Source organism: Gracilinanus agilis, chromosome X (assembly GCF_016433145.1).
Source record: "Gracilinanus agilis isolate LMUSP501 chromosome X, AgileGrace, whole genome shotgun sequence".
NCBI classification, from domain to species: Eukaryota; Metazoa; Chordata; class Mammalia; order Didelphimorphia; family Didelphidae; genus Gracilinanus; species Gracilinanus agilis.
Window position 1 is genome coordinate 78,598,551 of NC_058136.1, and position 18,443 is coordinate 78,616,993.

General features: G+C 32.5%; 1 protein-coding gene across 1 annotated transcript in view; it reads left to right on the forward strand.

The window, feature by feature from the left end:
• The window catches only part of LOC123253803 (transcriptional regulator ATRX-like), a 101,191-nt gene that overhangs the window by 4,779 nt on the left and 77,969 nt on the right, over window positions 1-18,443 (forward strand). The window contains exons 2-6 of the mRNA XM_044682939.1: window positions 356-411; window positions 8,484-8,627; window positions 11,300-11,409; window positions 12,887-12,954; window positions 16,096-17,735. Coding sequence (XP_044538874.1) covers window positions 356-411; window positions 8,484-8,627; window positions 11,300-11,409; window positions 12,887-12,954; window positions 16,096-17,735 — 2,018 coding nt within the window. The remainder of the gene's footprint in view (window positions 1-355; window positions 412-8,483; window positions 8,628-11,299; window positions 11,410-12,886; window positions 12,955-16,095; window positions 17,736-18,443) is intronic.

Below are 18,443 nucleotides of genomic sequence, written 5' to 3' on the forward strand. Positions count from 1 at the left end.
TCTCTAGGCCTGACTCTCACTCCACTGAGTTACCCAGCTGCCCCTCAGCATTTCCTATATGGAAGGAGACACTTGTGATTCCTTTACTTTTGCAAATAATTTAATTTCAGTTCCTTTTCCCTTTTAATATAAGGAATCAAGATGGAGATGGGAGAGATAGAGAGGGCGACATGGGAAATACTGAGACAAATTCATTTTTGTCATGGAAAAATCTCTTTAAGTTTTCTCAATCCCAATTTAGCCTTTATACCTAATATAAATCCTCCAACATTTTTCGATCCCCTTTTTTTTAATCATTTATTTAGTCATTTACAATATTTGATATGAGTATTTCCTTCTTTTGCTCTTTTTCTAGACAAACATTTTATTCTCATTCAGTGATTTTGCGGAATGGAAAATCCAAAAAGTGCAGTAAGTATCATTTCTTATATTGTGAATAAATAAATTTTAAACATTAAAAATTAATATTCCATAAACTCTTACAATTAAAAAAAAGGAATGTTGTAAAGAATGCTTTTTGCCTCTGAGAAAAAAAATTACTACATGGTGATGAAGTATCATATAGAAACTTCTTTTTTAAACCCCTGTAAACTCAAAGATCCTGTCAGAACAGATGAGAATCTGCCTTTTCTGGTCCATAGCATCTGAGTTTTTATTAGTAGTTAAAGTGTAGTTTTGATTTTCATTAGCTGTATGAGTTATAATGACAAAACATCATGGAATGTGACCGACTAAATGTATAATTATGGCTTTTAGGAGTTATTTCAAACATGATTTCAACAGTTGCTACTTGAAATATGGCAAATATGGCAAACTAAGAAAGCAATCTGATTTAAATAAAGCCAGAATATTTAGGAAGGTAAAAATAGAATGTATTGTTTAGAATGAATTTTTTGCCTGCAAGAAAGGCAACTCAATTTTTCATCTCCATCTTCAGCTCAGTCCAACAAAAAATTTATGATCTTTCCCCTTAAATCCTCTTTCTAACTTCTTTGTTACTATGGAAGGTAAAACCATCTTATCCTGTAATTCTAGTCAGCCAAACTGAGAACTTGGGAGCCATCTGGACCTCTCACTCTTTCTTACCTTCCATAACCAAATTATTGCCAAGACTTGCACATCTCTGAAAAGAAGCCGCTTTCTCTGTTCTTCTCCTCCCATGTGCCCCTTAATACAGGCCTCTAGCAACAGCAGTTTGCCCATCACTGATTTAAAACAAAAATTTTATTATTTTAAATTTTTAAATTTTGAATATTTTCCCATTAAACCTCATAACTCCCTTAGCTGGCATACAATTCCGCTGAGTAAAACAAAAAATTTTAAAAAACATTTTAAAGCTTTTTTCCTACACATTATTTTCTTTATTTTAGAATATTTTCTCCTTGTTACATTATTCATCATCTCTCTTCTCTTCTCTCCTCCCTCCCAGAGCTGTCTTATTACTCAAAACCTATTTCCATACTATACATATTTGTAATAGAGTAATCTTTAAAAAACCAGGACCCAAAATGATATATATATATCCATATAATGATAAATCATATGTTTTTCTTCTGCATTTCTATTCCCAGTGTTCTTTCCCTACCTATGGATAGCGTTCTTTTTCATAGGTCTTGTCTCACATCATTTCATTGCTATTATTAACAATGCCTATTACATTTGATTGAGCCACAATGTTTTAGTTTCTGTACATTGTTCTCCAGAATCTGAATCATTTCATGGAGATTCAGTTCACATGGAATTCTTCCAGATCATCATTCCTTAAAGCATAATAGTATTCCATTACCCTCATATACCACAATTTGTTCAGCTATTCCTCAATCAAGGAATACTACATTTTCCAATTTTTTTCCACCTTTGAAAGGACAAGTATAAATATTTTTGTACAAATATTTTTCATTATCTCTTTGGGGTACAAACCCAGTAGTGTGGTATAGCTGGATTGAAGTAATCTTTTAAAGGCCTTTGAGCATAATTCCAAATTGCCCTCCAGAATGGTTGGATCAAATCACAACTCTACCAGCAATGCAACAAAAATCCCAATTTTCCTTTATTTCCATATTGTACCTCCAAGTTGTTTTGGTTTGCATTTTTCTAATCAGGTATTCAGAACACTTTTTCATGTGATTTGTAATTTTGATTTCTTCATTGGAAAATTGCTTATTCATAGCCCTTGATCTTTTATCAACTGGGCAGTGGCTTGATTTTTGTACATTTGTCTTAGTTCTTTATATTTTTGGGAAATTGCATCTTTGTCAGAGAATTTTGTTACAAAATTTCTTTCCCCAATTTGTTGCTCCCCTTCTAATGTAGGTTGCATTGGTTTTGTTTGTACAGAACTCTTTTAATTCAATATAATCAAAATTATTCATTTTACATCTTGTAATGTTATCTCTTGATCTTAAATTTCTTCCTTTCTCATAGATCTTACAGTTATACTATTCTATATTCACCTAATTTATTTATGATTTCACTATATTTAAGTCTTCTACTCATTTCTGTCATGTTGATCTACTTAATTCCTGAGTTTGTCTTCTTGGCAGATAAATTTCCAAATAATTTATTTTGACTTGAGTGATGTTAAATCGAATTTTTCTTTCTAACTCTTAGAAATTCTGATGATTTATGTGGGTTCATTTTGTATACTGCAACTTTACTTAAGTTTTAATTATTTCCACTAGTTTTTTTAGTTGATTTTCTAGGATTCTTTAGGTATACCATCATTACATCTTGAAAGAGGTTATAGTTATTTTTTCATTTTCTACTTTAATCCCTTCAATTTCTTTTTCTTCTCTAATTGCTACTGCTAGCATTTTATATTAAATCAATATTAAATCAAAGTGGTGATAGTGGGCATCCCTGCTTCACTCCTGCTCTTATTGGGAAGGCTTCTGATTTATTCCCGTTGCAGATGATACTTACTGATGGTTTTAAATATATACTGCTCATTATTTTGAAGAAAGGCCCTTCTCTTCTTATACTTTCTAGTATTTTTAATTAGAATGGGTGTTGTATTTTGTCAAAGACTTTTTCTGCATCTATTGAAATAATCATGTGATTTCTGTTAGTTTGTTTAATAATGATATATGATCAATTATGTGGACAGTTTTCCTAATGTTCAACCAGCCTTGCATTCTTGGTATAATTCCTACCAGGTCATAGTGAATAATCCTTGGGATAACTTGTTATAATCTCTTTCCTAGTATTTTATTAAAGATTTTTGCACAACAGCTGGACTATTGAATTGGCCTTCTTCAAGTTTTTCTCCACCGCATTCTATTCTCCATTCTGCCTTCAAAGTGATTTTACTCAAATGAAGGTTTTGCTTATATCATTCTCCCCTCTGCTCCAACAAATAATTTCCAAGAGCTCCCTATTGCCTCTACAAAATGCATTGTTTGACATTCAAAAACTTTCAAAATCTAGTCCCATCTTGCCCTTCCAGGCTTACTCCCCAATATGCATCCTTTCTATTCAGTTATAAGACACTCACATCTGTGGGCATTCTTTGTGGCTATCCCAGGAAAGGTTTCTTGCTTTATCTCCAACTTGACCTCTTTGGCTTCTTTTAAGGCTGAAATAAAATCTCAACATCTACCAGAAGCTTTCCCCATCCCCTTTTTAAAATTTTTATTTTGAATATTTTCCCCTAGTTATATATTCATGTTCTTTCTCTCTCCCCCAAAACCCCCAAACCCCTTTAGTTGACACACAATTCCACTGGGTTTTACATGTATCATTGATCAAGACCCTAATTCTATATTATTGATAGTTGGACTAGAGTTATCATTTAGCATGTTTTTCTTCTGTGTTTCTCCTCCCACAGTTCTTCCTCTGAATGTGACTAGTTTTCTTATAAGTCCCTCAGCCTTGCTCTGGATCCTTATATTGTGGCTAGTAGAGAAGTCTGTTATGTTCAATTGTATCACAGTTATCAGTCTCTGTGTACAATGTTCTCCTGGATCTGCTCCTTTTGCTCTGCATCCATTCCTGGAGGTCTTTCTAGTTCACATGGAATTTCTCCAGTTCATTATTCCTTTGAGCACAATAGTATTCCATCACCAACAGATAACATAATGTGTTCAGCCATTCCCCCATCGAAGGACATTCTCTCATTTTCCAATTTTTTGCCATCACAAAGAGAGAAGCTAAAAATATTTTTGTTCAAGTCTTTTTCCTTATTATTTCTTTGGCCCATCCCCTTTTAACTTTAGTGCTTTTCCTTTGTTATTTCCTTTTTAATCCAGTGTATATACCTTGTTTTGCATATGTTTGCTTGTGATTGCTTTTGCTAGATTGTATATTCTTTGACTCTTTAGCCAAATTTTGCTTTCCTTACTTTATTAGAAAGCAGATGTCAGTTTTAGGTGGAAAGTCAGTTTGGTTATTTACTGAAGAAGAGCACCAGACCATTCAGGAAGACTTGGGTTCAAATTTGTCCTCAGACACTTAATTAGCTGTGTGACCCTGGGCAAGTCACTTAACTCTGTCTTGGCTTCCTCATCAATAAAATGAATTGGAGAAGGAAATACCCAGTCATTTCAATATTTTTGCCAAGAAAACCCAAATGGGGTCATAAGGAGTTAAATACAACTGTAAAACCTCTGAACAACAAAAACTTCACTATGTATTCACCAACAATTGTATTTGACTTTTTTTTTTTAGGATAGTGCTCATTCTGAAGAACTGAAAACCTTAAAGTCATTATGCTCAAAAAGGTTAGTTATTATCTGTGATCATAATACATTATATTTCAAAAAGTACAAATTTTATATAATATTTTATTAGTCCTACTAAGCATTGCAGTATTACAATAAATATTTTGCAATAAAGAAGGGGCCGAGAAACGTGCATCTGAGTCAAGGAGAGGTGCCATTCAGAAGTCTGGATTGTTAAGGGCTTCTAATAAAGAATCACAAATACTATATTATTTTATTTTTGTTTTTATTTTAAAAATATTTTTCCATGTTTATACATTTCAATTTTCCCCCTTCTCCTCTACCCTCCCCATCCTGTATCCAATAAGCACTTCCACTGGGTTATATAAATGTTATCCAGGTATGCCTTTCGTTCCAAATTCTTTTGCTATAGCAAAAATTGACCTTTTTTGAAATAAAACCCACTTAGTTTCTATCATGGTGATTCAAAAATGTTATAAAAAGTGGTAACTGTAAATGTATAATTGTTTTATTTCTAAATATGAAATTTGAAATTCCAATTATTTACAGATATGAATTCAAATGGTGCTACTTCAAATGTGATTCTTGTATAGTTATGATTTAATAGTAACAAAGAATGTAGGTTAAAAGAATATTGATAAACTAAGCCACAATATTTAGGAAGGAAGGAGAATCTTATGTAATGGAAATTCATTTTTTCTGACATTCTTTTGCTGTTCTGTACATACTAAAATTCTCCTTCACTGATGTTTCATTTTGCAATTAAAACGTAATTTATAAAATGATGTAAGGGAATTGTAACTGAGTAGAAGAATGACAACCTTCCTCTTGAAGGCAAAATAATTAGTTGGTAGGTGTACTTTGTATTCAAACATTTTGTATTATGTAAATTCTTGATCATTTTGTATTTCAGTCCATATTTTAAATAATAAGTGTGGCATATTATTGGCAGCATCTTGCTGCTATTACTTTTAGGAAATATATTTTATTTTTATCCATATCATTTAATTAAAACTTTATCTGGGGGGAGCAGCTGGGTAGCTCAGTGGATTGAGAGTCAGGCCTAGAGACGGGAGGTCCTAGGTTCAAAGCTGGCCTCAGACACTTCCCAGCTGTGTGACCCTGGGCAAGTCACTTGACCCCCATTGCCCACCCTTACCACTCTTCCACTCAATACACAGAAATTAAGGGTTTAAAAAAATTAAAAAAAAAACTTTATCTGGGGCTCTAATTTTATATAATGATTGCTTGATACTTGAAGAAAAAGCTTAATCTTGTATTGCAAGGAAAAACAACTGTAAATTGATCCTCCATTTTACCTTTTATTAGGTGATTTCCCAAAATATCTTGTAGTAAATTCCCTTATGTTCATGATCCTAACCCTAACCCTAACCCTAAACTTAATATTTAATAAATTATGTTCATTATTAAGAAACTTGTTAGATGTAATTGAAGGAAATTCTTTTATGAATTCCTAATTTTTTTCTCTTAGCAGTTTTATATCAGAAACATTACTGCTAATGTTTTGCAACATTTCTTTTATATGCTATGTGGAAATATAGAGATGTAGGAAAGAAAATTTGCAAAGTATAGAGGTTGGCTCACGAATGGAACACAAAAGGAAGTGTTCTTAGAAATGTCAGGAAGGGATAAAAAGAGGACCAGGGCAGTTGAGAGGGCTATTTGGTTCCTATTTCCTTTGCAACTTTGAGAGAGAACTTCCTGTGAGGGAAATAACAAGACTTTCTGGTGGAAAGCCTGTGGACCCTGCAGCTGAAGTCCTTCACTCAGCTAAACGGTCTCCAAATATAGAATTACCAATGGATTTTCCATCTGTATCTGTCATCTATGTTCCTGAGTTCCTGTCTGAAACATATCCTGCTTTTACGGAGAAGCCAACCTGAAAGACTATACCTGTTTGACCTCTCAGCTGGATGATACCTAATCAAAGTCAACTGAACTATATTTCTTTACCATACTATTTCAGAAGAGGCCATAGTCAGAAAAGCTAGAGTAGGGAATTTTGGGGAAAGACAAGAGAGTAGTTGTCAGTTAGCAGCAAGTAACAGAAGAAAAGATTCATGAGAATCTATTAGCTTTTGGAGGGAAGAGATTAAGAAAATTGGAATTAGGGAATTCCTTTTTGACCCTCCTTCCTTTTTCCCTCCTTTTCCCCATTTAAAACCTGTGAAAGAAACCAATTTTTTTTATAAGAAATTCAGTCAGATTGGGTTCATAAGATATTCAAAACTGAGTAGACCATTCAGCCTGTCAGCTCCACAGAGACCGAGACCTTACCTTTTTACCATAAGTGAAACAATTCTTTTATTTCAGCTGTTTAAATATTCATGTTTGTGGATGTCTTTGACTTTGGGTTGATTTCATCAAGGCAGTAGAAGAGGATATGAACTTATGTGCCCAAAAGGCATGATAAAATAAATCAGCAAAAAGATTTATCTTTATTATGATATCAGATTGAATTATCATAACGGACAAGCCTGAGTTTTTGCTTTGTTTTCTAAATGTTAAGATTCCAAAAGCGATGTTCTATTCATTCTGGGAAAAATTTGCAGGAAACTTGGATCAAATATAAAGAATATGAATAACTTAGATTACTAGTTGTGAGTCAAACTTTGAACTTACATTCTTTGAAATATTATTATTAAACTTTATTATTGCCATCTATTAAGTCGATTTTCTAAAACTTGACAGCACATTAATATCATATTTCTAATTATACATTTTAAAAAATTTCTTTAGGAAACTTACAGTTATTAAAAAACACACTGACTCTGATGATGGGCAGCTTATGGATGAACCTATAAGTGAATTTCAATCAGATGAAAATTCAGAAAATATTGTTTCTATGAAAAGTTTCACTGAAGGCACGTTGTAATTTATTTCTATAAATGTAGACATATATATTTGAAAATTATAACCAGCAATTATGGGTAGAAATTTTTGTTTTAAATTCATTAAGCCAATTTTTGTTGTTTTAAAATTTGTCATAGCAAAATAGATTCATAGTTGGAAGGGATTTTAGAACTTGTCTAAACCCCTGATATTCTAGATGAGGAAACAGAGGTCCATAAAGTGAAAATGGCTTGCTGAAAATCACAATAGAATATATGTAGACATCATTATTTGCTGCTAATGACTTCTTTGTTATTGGCCAAATTTAGTTTGACCTCTGGGTCAAAAGTTGAAATAATTTAGAACTACTTCTAGTCTTTGAAAGTAAATTAATATCTAATTCTAATTCTAACTTTGACCTACTTTTAGAAACTTTTACCTAACTATAAGAATTCAGGGTTGTAGACTTAAGGTAGTGTCCCTTAGTATCCTGGAATAAAATTTCTTTTTTTTTTTTCCTTTCCATTTTCATTTATCTAGTGGCTTTCAGAGCTTGAGTGATGATTGATTCTTTGATTGGTGCTATGAAGGCATCAAGGATAAAATAGTGTGATTTTTATGCCATCTTTATAAATATTTTGACCCATTGGACTCTTAAATAGTTACATTTTCTGAGTTTTTGTTTGGTACTTATACTCAGATTAAATTTATATTACCTAATCTTTCTTCTTTTTAGAAATCACTGCTCAGTGTTCTCATCCTCACTTTTCCCTAACCCTATTTGTAGGTTAAAAACCATTTTGGTTCTTTGCCATAGATTCTCATTATAGGCTCTAAAATTAAATGTCAAAAAAGGCTAAATATTAGAAAGCAGAAGTATATATTTTAGAATATTAGTTTCTGTGTTAACTTCACATCCAAAGATTAATAATTACTAATGTTAAATTATAGGTACTGTCATTGTACAGTCAGAACTATTACAGAAACCATATCCAGAAGATGAAGATTTTCAAAATGAAGATGAAGATGATTTCCAAAAACCTGAAGTTAGCAACAGAAGTAAAATTAAAACTGGAACGCACAAAAAGCATGTTGGTGAGTAGTTTATTTATTTTTTATTTTTAAAAACCCTTACCTTCCTGCTTTGGAGTCAATATTGACTCCAAGGCAGGAGAATGGTAAGGGCTAGGCAAGGGGGTTAAAGTGACTTGCCCAGGGTCACACAGCTAGGAAGTGTCTGAGGGCAGATTTGAACCTAGGACCTTCCGGTTCTAGGTCTGGCTCTCAATCCAATGAGCCATCCAGCTGCCCCTGGTGAGCAGTTTAAAGGAAAGTTAAGTACATTTTTTGAATTATTATATGGAATTTAGAAAATATGGGAAATATAAACTATTGCATGTGACAGTTGTCATAAAGGAGAGAGTTGTTACAACATCTAGCTAGGGGGCAAGACTCAGGGGTTGATCAATAGTGGGTATTGGGCTCTGTTAGCCTTGGACACGTTTATCTGACTGTGTTTGCTCCCTCCCCAGAGAAGTGATGATACAACCACTCCAGGAAGGAACTTGATGGGTTTTATATGACAAGGAAGGAATGTTTAGGAAAATGGGGAAGAGGAATAGAGGACACTAACACTAATCTTTTGACAGTTCTAATCCCTCAGAACTATAGGCTGGTTAACAATTCTGGCTTGTTCTTCAGCTCCTCTGGCTTAGCCTGGCCACAGCCAAACCAGAGTAAACAAAATGTTGGATGATGTTTCTCAGCTCCTCCTTCTTGCCAGATGTTATGCCTTTCTATAGCCTTTTAGGAACCACCCTTTCCACCCTCTTCTTCTTCTCCTGCCCACTTCCCCATTCCTCCCGGGCTCCGGGATACCTAGATACCTAAGGATGGTTTGGATGTCTAAATGTCTAGGGACAGAAGAATCAGAGGATTCACGGACTGGATACAGGCCGATCAGTGTCAGTGAATTCAAACAGGAGTTCTTGCAAGACTTAGACAAGCAAAGCCTCAGTTCCCAATAGACCAGGGTCCACAGATCCAAGGTCCAAAGAACAAGGGAAAGGAAATAAAACCCCCTTGTCAGGGGCTGCCAGGGTATTTATGCCCCCCCTGGCCAACTGCTTTCTCCCCTGTCCTCATGGCCTCTGGGAACATTCTGAGGTCCAACGTTCTTCACCTGTCAATCAAGGTGGGACTCTCAGCTCCCAGAGCTTCAATATGACACAGTATGGAAAGAACAGCAGAAAAAGAAGTTGAGGAAATGTTCTTCCCTTGATTGAGAAGTAGGCTCAGATTTGAGTATATTATGTTAGGTAGTTTGGTTGGTTGGCTTTTTTTCTTTGTTTAAAGGGTTTGAAAACCCTCTAAATGTTTTGGGATTGCAGTTGGAAATTAATGAGATATAAAAATATAATAATATTTAAAAAATTTTAAATATTCATGAAACAATTTATCAAATCCCTATGTTATACAGTAGGCCTCCTGAAATATTTAACTTTTAAATATCAGATTTTAAATATTATTCTATACTCTGTATTTATTTTTATGAGACTTAAATTTCATTTTATCTTTTTATCATTCTCTAATCATATTCTTAAATTCCTGATGTTTGTCAAACATTTAAACAAATCTTGTAGTTGGAAAGGGCCTTTTGTCTTCTAATCCTACATCCACTGAATTTGTATTTATCTCAATATAAACATATAAACAATACAAACAATATAAAAATAGAGCAGACATGTTTAAAAACATTTTCATTTTATTGAGTTGATATTCTCTAGTTTGTTTCTTCTCATTGATGTGTTAATCATCTCTTTATCTCTTTATTCTCTTTTGTTCATTTTATTTGCTTTTTTCCTTTTTTTATTTAACAAAACTTAACAGTATCTCCATCATGATTTTTTTCAGATATTCATATTTATTTACATGTCTTTCCTACTAATTCCTGAACACATATATGTGATTGTTTGTCAACTTTTGTCATTTCTACTTTCATGGAATTTTTCCCCCAAATCATTTTAACTCCATGTCATTCTAATGTATGCCTTCATTTTCACTCCCCTAAATTTTTCCTGCCTCAAATTTCTTTATACTTTGTTGCAACAATAATTTTCTGAAATGGTTAGTCTAATTATACTTTTCTATTGAATATAAATGCATTTTATCTACTCTAATTTCAAATAAAAAAATAAATTCAATTAACTTTTTAAAGCTTTGCACAGTATCATAGTAATTATCAAATATAGTACATATGTTAGCTGTGTTCAAGAATTTGAAAAGCTGCCCCAGGAAAGAAAGCATACCTACAAGAGTATTGTATTTCCCCCTATAATTAATTAATGGTTAATACTGTTTTGATTGCCTTTATATATAGTTCCAGAAAAATTGGATGGAAATTATTAAAAATGACTTAAGGTTGGAGGATAGGAAAAATTTTGTATTAATTACTATTGTTCAGAAAAATTAATTGGCTGCCTTGAAATTATTGCTGGATAATTTTAAGGAGAGATTGAATGATATAATTTCAGCCATGGATTGGGAAGGATGTGTGATGAGATCCTTTCTTATTATAAACCTATGTAATTTTGGACAATTTGCCAATAATTTTTCTATAAGTGTGCAACAGTATAATAATGTAAATGAATTTTTATAATTACAATTTCTACTGATTAAGTACATAATGCATTGCAAATATATAGATATATAAAAATAATTATAAGTGGTTATGGAAATAAAATATGGTATGGGTTTATTTGTTTTAGGGAAAGAACTACATAGAATTGTGAGTTGCACAGCTTGTGGACAACAGCTGAATCATTTTCAGAAGGATTCAATATATCGACATCCTGCATTGAATGTTCTTATTTGTAAGGTTTGTAATCATAAAATTAATAATTATAATTTGTATCTTATTTTCTGCCTTTTGTTACTTCATCAGATGTATTATGAAATCATTTTTGTAAAGGGCAGATCTTGTAGCATTTTAGACTTTTTATTTATTATTTTTATTTATTCTGTTATGCACTTCAAAAATGAAAGGGCTTTCCCTCTTCAGAATTGGGGTACAAGATTTGATTCATAAATTGGTTAATTTGAATGAACTTTACTTTTTAATTTTTATAAACACAAATTTTAAAAATAAGATGTTCATTTTCACTCGTGTTTCCTTTATTTTCCTGAAGTACTCTTAAAATTCTTAGCCAGGTGAATAATACTTATTTTGGGGTCTTGTCAAAGCTTTTTTGTTTTAAATTGTTTTGTTTGTTTACTTTAAGGTGTTTTATTTTCTTTCTCTTAAATTAAAAAAAATTTTACTTTTATGTCATAATTTTTCTTGTAGTAAATCCTGCATAGTTACCTTGCAAAAAGGAAAAATTTTAATTCAAAAAACAAAAACACATTTTAGATAATATCAGCAAGTGTTTTCTGCCCTCAGTTATCCTGCTTCTGACTGAGAAGATGACATTTTAAATGACCTCTTTTCTGGATTTAGCATTTGTAATAATACTTTTTAATAATAGCATTTTAAGATTTTATTATTAGTTTTAAAACTCTTGCTTCTGTGGCCAAATAAGTGGTTAACTAGATAGAGAAAGGAGTTTTTAGGTTCAAATTTAGCCTCAAATATTTCCTGACTGTGTGGTCATGAGAAAATCATTTCACCCCTATTGCCTTTTATTCTTCTTCTGCTTTGAAACAAAGACAATGTATTAAAAGAAGAAGAAAAAAAAAAAACCAAGAATCGGTTGTTTTTTTTCTGTCTTAGTTACAACTCTATGACAGAAGGGAAAGGGGCTGGACATACATCTAGGGAAGTGCCTATGGTTGAATTTTAACCCTCCAGATCCTTCTGTTTCCCAGGCCTGCCTCTCTCCATTGTGCTACTTGCTGCTCCTTTCATGTTGTTATTATGATTCTAATTTTCCCAATTAAGAAAATAATTCTGTAAAGGGTTGTTACTTGAGGAAAGATTTTATCTGATGTCTTACAGTACTCTTAACAACCATAATACCAGTACCAAAAAATTTGAGTTTATCAATTTATGCAATTTTTCCTTTGGAAATCTTTTCAATTTTCTTTTAATCAATTTATCAGTTAAAATGAATCCTTCATTCCTTTCTGTAGTGCATAGTACAGCTAAGTTTATACACTTTTTGTTTAGACATTACTTAATGATAGGTCGATATTTTGTTGCCGATTCTTTTATACAACAAAACATTCCATTTCTTTTATCACCCTAGTTTTATGTTTAAGCTTAAGTGGTTTGAATAATTTAAAAACATGTGCTTTGTAATGATAACATTTTAAGAAATTTTAAGATGTAGAACTAAATGTTAATTTCTTTCTAGAACTGTTATAAATATTATATGAGTGATGATATAAGTCGTGATTCTGAAGGAATGGATGAACAGTGCAGGTAGGCATTATGATATCCATTTGGGAATATCTTAGTCTTATTTTGTAGTATCAGTGATTCTGAGTCATGTTATCAAATGATTTATATTATTAGGTACATTCAGAATAAGGGACATGCAAGTATTTAGGTTTTTAATTTTATATATTTTCTAGTTGAAGTGGCAATCAACTATGCTATAGTTAATATTAAAAATTCTTAACCATAACTTTTATGAGGTTTCTCTGACCTTGGAAGAAAAATTTATAGTTCTACTTTTACTAACATCTATCTTGGAGTATTTACTTAAATTATGGATTGAAAACATTATTCTAAATAAGGATACATAGTTTTCACCATAATACCTTTTTCTTATTGACTTATATCTTTTTATCTTCTAAGACTTTTGGTTTTCTTTCTGAAATTGTACTTTCAGACTTTTGTCTTTAAAAATTTTCTGATCACTTCTGTCTCTCCTCTGATTTTGGTTTCTGTAGGAACTGAATATTGAAGCATCTGAATTTTCCTTACACACTGGGCAATCCTGAATTCTTTTGCCATGAAAGGAAAACTAGAATATTCCTTTTTCCTTTTTGTTACTTCTAAGCTTTTCTGCTTTGAGAATCACACTGTTAATGTTTTCTGCCCTATCCAGATTCTGGAGGCTTATCCTCTTTATAGCATCCTTCTGTCGATTCCATGACTGCTCCAAAACTCTATTTCCTGTTGTACTATTTTGGTATTTAATATACCTGTTGATGCGTCTTGTAATAATTTTCTAATTCTTCAGTCTCCTCCATTCCCCTGATTTCATTCATTTACTCTTTTTTTTTAAAATTAAAAAAAAATTTTTTTTAAACCCTTGTACTTCGGTGTATTGTCTCATAGGTGGAAGATTGGCAAGGGTGGGCAATGGGGGTCAAGTGACTTGCCCAGGGTCACACAGCTGGGAAGTGGCTGAGGCCAGGTTTGAACCTAGGACCTCCTGTCTCTAGGCCTGACTCTCACTCCACTGAGCTACCCAGCTGCCCCCTCATTCATTTACTCTTATCTGAGCAATACACAAATATGATCTAATTTCTTTATCTGAGCAATACACAAATATGATCTAATTTCTGTGGTAAATACTTCTATCTAATAATCTTTTGTCCCTTATTCTTTCCTTTTCCATGTCTTATAGTTCTTCCATTTCACAATTCTTTTTGGGGCCATCAGTCCTGCTCTTTTTTCTTGTATTGATGAATAAGGTCAATTCTGCATTGTTTTTTGTATTTGTGATTTGTCTTTGATCTTGAATTCACAATATTAAGAATAACTCTGCTCTACCTAAATAGCTAGAGAAGTTCAGCAAAATTGTCCTTTTATATATTGCTAATTGTTTCACTCTCCCAATCTTTCTGTCCCTTCTGTAACTTCCATGTATTCTTCATTTTTCCTTTGAGTGGAGTACTTTGCCTGTTTCACTGAAAAAATAGAGATGATTTGCCAGAAGTTCCCTCCTCTCACGTAAACTTCAGTGACACATAAACTATTATTTCCAGGATCAGATATGAAATCCTCCAGTTTTTAAAGCTTTTCATGAACTGGCTCTCCCTGCCTTCTCAGTTTTCTTCCTCTCTATATTAAGTGCTTACTTTGTCTAATCTAATGCTCTGATCACTGTTGATGAAAACAAAGCCAAACTGTCTGTTTTCAGTGGATTTGCATAGCAGCAATACTTTTCTTTTATGTCATTTCCATCTCTTGAAAGTGGAATCATTTGGCAATATGAAGGACTTCGATCTACTTAGGGTTATTTTTTCTGGTTCTTCAGTAGCAGAGATAACTAAAATAGTTAATATTTGCAGGGATAGATGGCAGACTATCTTGGGTGTTGTTTTCCAGATGATGGGCATGCTTATACCAAAGGCTTTTGGGTTAAGGATAATGAATTGTTCCCATCAGGATCAAGGGGAGTAATAGTGATTTGATTTACCCATCATAGCTTGCATGGACTATTGTGAGCAATTAATTGATTGCTTCAGCCTCTTTTTAAAAGGAGGGTAGTGCTAGACTGAGGACCAGATTAGACCCATGTATCACTTCCAGGACTATTGTGCCTGTCTCCTGATGGAAGTTTGTTAGCATTTATTTGTGATGAAAAGGAAAGAAGAATTTCCTTCTTTACAGTATTTTCTTCCTTAATCATGACCATATAATTGGGCTGGAAAAGGCCTGGTAGTTTGGGGAATATTGCTATTCCTAAGGTTCTTGAATTCAGTGTCCTAGGTTGTTTCTGTCAAGATCTAAGTCAAGATAATCAAATATTGTGTATTCAGGTAATGAGATAATGTTAAATAGCCTTGATATCACATAAATCTTGAGTCTTTTATCCCCTGGGCTATACAAATCTCAGGCATGACATCAGTATCTTTTAAGGAAGAAAACTGGCCTTAAGTGTGGGAGTGGATGAGAGTGAGGATGGGGTGATACCTCAAAGCACCTATGAGATGAGAATCTCATCATTAGAATTTGCATATGTGTTGGCATCCATATTTGTGAAAATACTTCTTTCAGAAGTAGTTCTTTTATTTAGTTGTTTTTCCAGATAGCACTGTCTTGAATATAGCAATAAATAAATGCACAATTCTTTCTGAGCTAGATGGCAGCTAATGTGAAAAAAATGATGGTTCAAATCTGATCTTAGACACTTTGTGACACTGTGACCCTGGACAAGTCATTTACACTATTGTCTCAGGTTCCTCATCTATAAAACAAGCTAGGGAAGGAAATAGCCAACCACTTTGGTATGTTGGCCAAGAAAATCTCAAATGTTTTGATAAAAATGATAAAAAATCAAGACATGACTAAATTTAATGACTAAACAAAAAGATGTGTGTTCATAAAGACATCTGTAAATAAATGCATAAATATGAGAAATACTCTTTTAAACTATTCCTTAGAAAAATGCTTTCCTTTAAAAAGTTAACCCTTGAGTTTTGTTGGACTTGTGCAGTATGTATATGTATATGATTCTTTAAAATTCAGATAAATTATTTTGACTTTTTTTATAATTAGCAGACTTTTCATCTTGATTCAATTGTATTTTTAAAATTTTTTAAATAATTGGTCCCTCCAGGAATTATGCTTTAATAATTTATTTTATTTTTTTTTTTTACATTTCAGATGGTGTGCAGAAGGTGGAAACTTAATTTGTTGTGACAATTGCCATAATGCTTTTTGCAGAAAATGCATCTGGCGCAACCTAGGACGAAAGGAGATATCAAAAATAATGGATGAAAACAACCAATGGCATTGCTATATTTGCCAACCTGAGCCCTTGTTAGATTTGATTGCCACATGTGACAGTGTGTTTGAGAACTTATCATATGATGAAAAGAAATGTGAGCATCCACATAAATTTCACTCCATATATACTGAAAAGAAAACCCAGTTAGATGATGATTCTTCTAGTTCTATAACATTTTTTTTCCCATCATTAATGCTTCCAAAAAATTTGATTCAAGAAACAAAAAATCTGGTTGAGAACATTACAAATATGAACTTGAATTTTCTTAAATTTTTGGAAAAAATAGCCAATAATTCACAAATCAGCTCAACTATGAAGTTAGATCAATTGCAAGCTATAAAATCTGTGATGAATGATATCAGTAAGAGTCACAAGACATTAGATGAATACTTAGATAAGGAGATAAGCAAGTTGGTTGTTAGAGATAAAGAAGAAAATATTAAAAAATGCACAAGTGAGAAAACAGAAAAATACCCTGAAGTTGAAAATGTAGATAAAAAACATGAAGTGGAAAATAAATTTATTTTGAAGACAAAAAAGTTTTCAACCGACAAAACTAGTACAGAAAAAGTTTCTACAACAGCTGAAGAATATGAATTTGCCAGTACATCTAAATCTGTTGAGATGGACATTGGGTCTATTCCTTCTTCAGGATCTGAAGATATTTTTGAGATTCTGAAATTATCTTTTGATATCCAGAATGTTAAAAGTGATCAGGATTCCAAAAATTCTTCAAAAATTGATGAGTCTTTAAAAGATATCAAAAAAGAGGCCAAGTTAAAGGCATTAGCCAAAGAAACAAAGAAAGTGCATGCTGAACTTTCTCCAGCTTCCTTATCAGATTCCACATTGAAAGATGCTGTAAATCAAAAGAAAACAGAGGAGCAAACTCATGTTACAGGAAATTTTGGAGTCCTTCAGGAAAAGGTTGTAATCTCTGATAATAATAATACTACATTACTTAGGGAAGACTCTGACCTCCAAAGATCACCACACATAAAAACATCTTTAAGAAGACAAATAGAAAATATTACATCTAATTCAGAAGAAGAAAGTAATAAAAAATGTAAAGCAAAATCATCAGGACAGTGGAAAGAAAAAGATAAGAGTTCTTTGCCTCAAATTGAAGAGCAATTGGAATCAGTTTCCAAAAAATCTTATTTAATGACTCATAGTTCAGATTCAGATGAAAAGTCAGTTATATTAAAGGAATCTACTAAAGTAAATCAGAGCTCTTCAGAGTCTGATACTAATTTAATATATGATAGTACTGAAAAGAATGTTGTAGACAAGGCAAAGCAACACACAGTTAAACGTAAGAAGGCAAGAGATTCCACTTCTGATTCAGATGCTAATGATAAAAAGAGAAAAGCTTCGAAGTTTTCCTCCGGAAAAACCATCAAAGAACAGCAGGATGAACATTATTTTTTTTCCTCTTCATCTGACAGTGACAAGTCTGAAATGACTATTACAGAAAATACTGATATATTAAGTCCTGGATATTTTCAGGTGCCAGGTATGGGAGAAAATTTAAATTTTTGGAGAAATGTTTAATTTGGGGGTGGTTTTCAATGATGTTTTTTAGTTTTTACATTACATTAGGTTTTACACTGCTGTTAATAGCAAATCTAGCACATTTGTTCATTCCACACTTTTGCAGTCACTGTGTACAATGCTCTTCTAATTCTGCTTAATCATTCAGCATTGGTTCATGTAGGTCTTTTCAGCTTTTTCTGAAATCATCTTGTTCATATTATGATAATCTTAAACTACATCTTTAATGTAAGAGACCTATTTAGATTTTAGAAGGCATGTATCATACCTGTTTTTGGCTTACAAAACATTTTCCTTTCATATGATACCTATGATCCAAGGAAACTATATGTTAAGGAGAAGAGGAGTATCATTATAATTTTGCATATGAGTAAATTGAGAGTTGATATTTTAAATCTGGAAATTTGGGCAGGAGAGCTAGTATAGTGAAAAAAGCCCATTGAATTTTGTGAATTTGGAAATTGAAGTTTATATTTTGGCATTCATATAACCTGGTAAATTCATGTTTTGTGACTTATGGGTAGAGTAGAAAAGATGTTTTGAAAATTAGTATGTCTAAAATCCTTCTCTAACTCCTTTTACCTCTAAAACACTTATCTTGCTATTTATAGCCAAGGAATTGTACTTGAGATTTTCTCTTTCCTTCTTGCTCTGCTACTTCAGGATCTCA